General features: G+C 38.8%; 1 protein-coding gene across 1 annotated transcript; it reads right to left on the reverse strand.

Moving 5' to 3' along the window:
* Positions 1-1,182: 1,182 nt before the first annotated feature.
* On the reverse strand, positions 1,183-4,879 carry LOC117293490 (E3 ubiquitin-protein ligase TRIM33-like). Its single transcript, XM_033775837.1, has 2 exons — positions 3,618-4,879; positions 1,183-2,780 (listed from the first exon to the last, which is right to left on the reverse strand). Exons 1-2 carry the CDS (start codon positions 4,873-4,875, stop codon positions 2,164-2,166), a joined length of 1,875 nt encoding a protein of 624 aa, XP_033631728.1. The 5' UTR covers positions 4,876-4,879; the 3' UTR covers positions 1,183-2,163.
* Between the last annotated feature and the right edge of the window lie 1,438 nt (positions 4,880-6,317).

Genomic DNA, 6,317 nt, shown 5'->3' on the forward strand with positions numbered 1-6,317 from the left:
TTAGAACTAACTACAGATAAACAATCTTAGTCCAGTAAAATTAACTCCCAATAAATGTCAAACAGGAAAAACATTATATTTATCTTTAAATCACTTTACACATGTTCCTTAACATCAAAGCAAATTCAGAAAGTTTAACACATCAGGCCAAACTTCTTTTTACTAACTACAGAAAAAAAATCTTGATTATATAAAATAGACTGAACTTCCTTCATTGGTTAATACCAAACAAATGTTTATATTGATATGACGTGATCATAATGTACACTTGTGTCTTAACATCAAAGCAATCACAGTCAATTGGAAGAATCATTTATAATAACAAGTTCAATTGTCAAATGAAGATATAGGAATACAACAATCTACATCTACAGGCAAGTTGGGGAACTCTATATTTACTCATTCTGACTCTAGATCCAATTAGACCTGACCCATGTTTGGATCAATCTGACCCACATTCAGGGTCATCCAGGAGTATTTAGAGTGCTTAGTATAAAGCCATCCAGCTTAGCAGGCAAGTTGGGGGAACTCCGTATTTACTCATTCTCAGATTGTAGTGTCAGTAAGTTGGTCAACAACTACATACAAGTAGGATTTCAAACTTTGTATATCAGAGCAACAATCAAGTTCAGTTTAATGAACTTAAAATATCTGTCTAGTCATAAATTACACAAGAGCCGACTAGCAACAGGTTAGAAACAATGTAAAATGTGTTTTCAGTTGATGTCTGTTGCAAAGTCTTTCTGGTAATTGTTTAAAAATTGGTATCAGAGTTGACCTTTCAAAGCTCCTCATTATTTTGGCTGATCTGCAATTTGTTTGCTTACTATTATATTCAACAACAAATACTACAAATGTATTACATTAGAATACAATACAATTAGGCCATAGACCATTTTTCCATTTTTTATGGCCACAGATCTTTTTCTTACGCCTCACCGTTTCTTTGGAATAGTCTTCCTGTGCATATTCGCCAAGCTAATACTTTACAATTTTTTAAGTCCTTGTTGAAAACTCATTTGTTTAAAGCTTCTTTTTTGTAATTTGCCTATTTGTATCTTGTATCTTTCTCTAATTGTTTATTTTATTGTTTCTTTAATGCGCTTAGAGGCTTTTGCATTAGGCGCTTTACAAATGTCTTATTATTATTATTATTATTATTATTATTATAAGAACATAACAATAAACAAAGTAAACCATTGTTCCTTTGCAAGTCAACCATGATGTTTATAAAAATGAATTCTGCTCAACTAACACAGCATGTTATATTTCTGATTACAAATCAATGAAGTAGACTTTGTCAATCTTGAATAGACAATTTCTACCGTCACAATTGTATGATCCCTGTGTGGAACATTTTGTTGGCATTTTTAATACATAAAAACGAAATCATATAAAATCCTGAAGTTAAGATTGGTTAGACAGTAGAGAAAGATAATGGATAACAAGGTAAAACAGTTGTTCTTTTACAAATCAACGTTGATAGTATGAAAACAAATTCTACTCAACTAACAGAGATGTTATTTTCTGATTACAAGTCATTAAAGTATACATGGTCAATCTTGAATGGGACAGGAACAACAATAAAGGGAGCAATCTTCTACCGTTACATTAACACTTTTTCAGAGTAGTTGTAAATCTTTTCAGAACCTCAAACAACCCATAAATGTTGGAATGGACATGCAGGCTTATACTGAACAGTGTTGAATTACTCTCCAATATCATAAAAAAATGGGAGGGCAAAGGCTGGTAACATTTCTCATGGAAGAACCTGAGGGTGGTTTAGGGAGAAAAAAACTGTAACTGAATCAACTAAAATTCTTCCCAGTGAAAGCCTGCATGTCCATTCACATGTCAAAACATTTGTTGGTGTTTTAAGAAAAGTTAATTCAACACTACTAAGAGTTCACTATATTAAGGTTTGAATTAAACAATTGTGTGGATGTTTAACTGATATTATTGATCAATTGAACTAATTGTGAGTTTCTAATTTAAACTGATCAGATTATTATTTGATTGAAGAATGAATAACACACATCTTTTTTTAATTCTTGATTGATTTTTAATGAGCTGTATGGACACTCTGTGGTCAGTACATGTCAATGTACATGTTGTACTTGTAGCATTTATTTCTCTTACCAGTATCATCATAATCAGATAACATTACACCTTGTTATAAATCTTCACTGATTGGTCGTCAGCCACTGCAAGCTGCTGACCATCTGATGTCAATGAGATTCCACATGGAAAGTACAGACCCTGAGCAATACAGCTGAGAAATCTACCCTGAGTGTCATACTGATGAATATGACCAGTGTTGCAATCCTCATTGCACACTGCAATGTAGATAGCTGAGCTGTCACAGCATACACCTCTGCAGTGGTGAACTGGTTGACTATTGATCTTTGGATTGATGCTAACAAGTGTACCACCATCAACTCCAACAATGTCTACTTGTTGTGGAATGCCCCCACTGACTATAACTCTGTCCTTGCTGTCAATGGCCAAGAAGCGAGGTTTAGTCTGAACTGAAAGAGTGTCAATGAGTGAACCATCACTGGATCTGTGTTTAGTTATAACTAACCTCTTCCAATCCCCGACCATGATTGTATCCTTTATGACTGCTACACTGCGGAGGTTTACTGATGTCTTGCCCACTTCACTATGAGGCACTGTGTGGAATTCAAACATCTTCTTGCCATTCCTATTGTACATCTTGACAGGGTTGGTCCCATCTACAATCACTAACTGATTCTTGAATGCAGCAACAGCCACTGGATCTGAAAAACAAATTAATAAATGGAGAGGAGTAAATACAATGACAATTAATTTGGAAATTACTTTCAATCTGTTTAATTTGATGATTGTGAAAAATGCAAAACATATGTTTGCTTTATTAAATTTTGTCCTATATTAGAAAAGTCAGTATTACTTTGCTAATAACTCACAAAGCACCTACGTGCAATTTTGAAATACAGTAGGACAATAAACAGTAATCTGTTCATACTAGCAAGGTGACTACTATCAAGAGAACTCTGGTTAACTCCTTTTTAATTGCATTACTTGTTGTTATTTATCCTTTCATTTAGAAATAGAAACTTCTTTATTGATGGTGTTGAATAGAAGAATGTAAATCTTCAGAATGACAGTAGATAGAGTGGATTCAGTGATCATGTAGAAAGTATGTATAACAACAGCAATAGAGCCTGCAAGGTCATTTAATCAATCTCAATTATGATCCGACTTAAAATAAAATAAATTAACCAAGGCAACACCTGGAGGAGTGAACAAATTTCCTGAGATATTACAATTGTTTGAATACTAAATAAAAAACAAACAATTAAAACCTTTGTGGGGGACAAATGCCAGCATGACAATGACCAAAGGGGACTTGCAACCAAACAGGTCCCTCACTGCAGGTTTTAATGATCGATCTGAGTTGATAAGTTTGATTAAACTTTCTCAGATTTGGTTTCAGTTTTGGAAGAGTAATGACTTCATTTCACAAAATACTGTTCTACTGACAACTACTCAACTGCAGTTTTTAAAACTGTTTGAATTGAGAGTTACAGCATTAATACACCTCTAACTAAAGACTTAAATTGTAAAAGACTTACCTTGTGGTAGGTCGATAGTTTTCTTCTGGTGTCCCGTAGTGTCATAGATTACAACTCTTCTATTCCTGTAGTCTGCCACTGCCACCTCATCCCCAGGAATAGAGGCGTCAATACCCACAGCCCAACCGATTCCTTCAGCATACCTCAAAGAAAGCTCCCACCTTGGCTCCTTCTTAATCAGATTACCCAGGGAGAAGTCACAAACCCCTGGAGTGAATCTCAGATAGGAAAGGGTCGGATCTATCTTGGGTTGATTTTGATCTCTGAGTCCCTTCAAGTCCTGACTGATAGTAGAATAGACTGCAAGGAAGTCAGGAGCTAATGAATTCTTGCTGACATCTTTGGCGCTCTGCAATGATTGCTGTATTTGTTGCAAGTTAACACTCACTGCTTGCTCAAATTCCTCCAATTTCCTGCTGCGATCTTTAAGGGTGGTTTGTATTTCATCCATGATGCGTCTTTCTTGAGCTGTTACCTCAGCCCTGATCTCATCAGCTCTGTTCTTCACCTCTGCCATGGTTCTCTTAGCTGCAATGTTTAGGTTGTCTTTCATTGTTGAGGCAGTTGCTTGAGATTGTTTAAGCTTCTTCATGGTTTCTTCAAGGGGAGTAAAGAGTTGAGCCAATGACTGTTTGTATGTGGATGAGGCTTGGTTGCAGTCAATATACTCATGTTGTGGTTTACAGTGATCTATGACAGTACAAACTTGGCAAATCATCACATCACAAGTTGTACAGTAGAACCACATCACTTCACCTTCATGAGTTTGGCATTCTGGACGGCGTTTTGGTTTTCTGTCTTTGCTTGCAATCTTCCCATCACTAATGTCTTTCAAAGTGTTTACTGTGTGGCTTTGCTGGTGCACTTTGTAGCAGTTTGCACAAAAGATCGCCGGGCAGTCAAAACAGAAATGAGTTGCCTCATTTTTGTCCTTACATAGTTTACAAACCCACTGGTTGTCTTCAGATAAGCTGACCAGCTTCAGTTGATCTGCAAGACTAGTTATGTTGAAATTAGTCTTGAGAGCTTGAACATCTTTCTGATGAAGTTGTGTCTTTTTTCGACACACGGGACAAATAAGCATCGTAGCATCTTTGTAGTTGGTAGACTGGTATTTCTGCAAACAGATTTTACAGAAGCTGTGCAGACAGTCAAGTATTTTAGGGTCCTTATATGGATCAAAACAAATACCACACTCCAGATGATTCTGGACAATTTTCTCAATAGCTGAAACCTTTGGTGGGTTTGAAGAAGCCATTTTATCTGAAAAAGGTACAAAGGAGCAAAACAATACTTTTAAATAAGATTAAGCAATTAGTTACTTTCAGTACACGTCTTTAAACTTATAGATAATGGCATAAAAACAAATTAAACACTCAGCAGTTTGAATTTCTAAAGAAAAGTACTTCACCATTCATCAATGTGATAAGAACTGTACACTCAGTGCTTTCCCCAGAGTGATACAGACACAAATCACAAGCATTCTACTCAGGTTGGATTCAAACCCATGACCCACAGCATCCTAGAGCTGATAACTAAACTACTAGCCCACTGAGCATCACAGCACAGAGTGATGAGAATCCCCCCCCCCCCCACAGAAGTGTGGATGGGGTCTACGAACGAATACTTACCGGTAGAGTCGAATTACTAATTTGCATAGTCCCTATGCCGCCAGGCAATATTGCTAAGACTTTACACACAATAGCGCCCTCCACCGTCCTACCCACAATGCCCCATGACATGCTTGCCACGAAGTCTTCCTCTTTTCTATCAGCCCTACCAAAATGTAAGCACCCAAGAACCCAGTATGTGGGGAAGGAGGGAGGGATACTCTACCGGTAAGTATTCGTTCGTAGACCCCATCCACACTTCTGTGGGGGGGGGGGGAGTCTACTTCACTCTACTAACCGGTAGAATCGAATTACTAATTTGCATAGACTAGCACCGAGGAAAGGCGGTGGGTATACGCTGTGCTACTGCATGTCTTTAGGGGAGTAGGACCCAGGCGCGCTCCAAAGTTCAGAGAACGCCTCGCGGACCCTAGGCCCGATTAAGGTCCATGCCCGAATGAATGGAGGTTTCGTCTCTATGGGTGAACAGAACCTATTGTAATGTTAGCCCTCTATTGTATGGGAAAATCACATACAAGCGTGATCCCTAACGAGGTGGAGCTTCTTCAGGCTTCACAGCTCGGCTGGCCGCCTGCAACATGGCTCGACCTGCTCTTCAATCCACCTGCAGACCGTCCTTCAGGTAGCAGTAAGGGTTCTTCCAGGAAGCCGCCCTTGTGATATCCTTCATGGGGTTTTAAAGAAAATCCATGAGGAATACACCCCCGCATCTCGTGGGTATGAACCGGACCAATGGCCGCATGCCACCCGCCCGGCACCAAACGAATAGCTGTGACTATCCAACATGCGATCGTATCGCGAGACGCCGGTCGGAATGGTGGAACCGTGGACACAAACAGTCGTTTGTGGCCGGTTCTGATTGACTTTGTGCGGTCGACATACCACCTAATGCTCGTACAGGGCTCCAAACGAATAGCTGTGACTATCCAACATGCGATCATATCGGAGACGATGGTCGGAATGGTGGAACCGTGGACACAAACAGTTGTTGTGGCCGGTTCTGATTGACTTTGTGCGGTCGACATACCACCTAATACCCGTACAGGGCACCAAAGTCTGTCGACCACGA

Source organism: Asterias rubens, chromosome 8 (genome assembly GCF_902459465.1).
Source record: "Asterias rubens chromosome 8, eAstRub1.3, whole genome shotgun sequence".
NCBI classification, from domain to species: domain Eukaryota; kingdom Metazoa; phylum Echinodermata; class Asteroidea; order Forcipulatida; family Asteriidae; genus Asterias; species Asterias rubens.

Coding starts and splice junctions, on each gene's coding strand:
- LOC117293490 (XM_033775837.1), bottom strand. CDS start 4,875: ATGGCTTCTTCAAACCCACCAAAGGTTTCAGCTATTGAGAAAATTGTC. Junction 2,781..3,617: donor AACTATCGACCTACCACAAG/GTAAGTCTTTTA, acceptor TTTGTTTTTCAG/ATCCAGTGGCTGTTGCTGCA.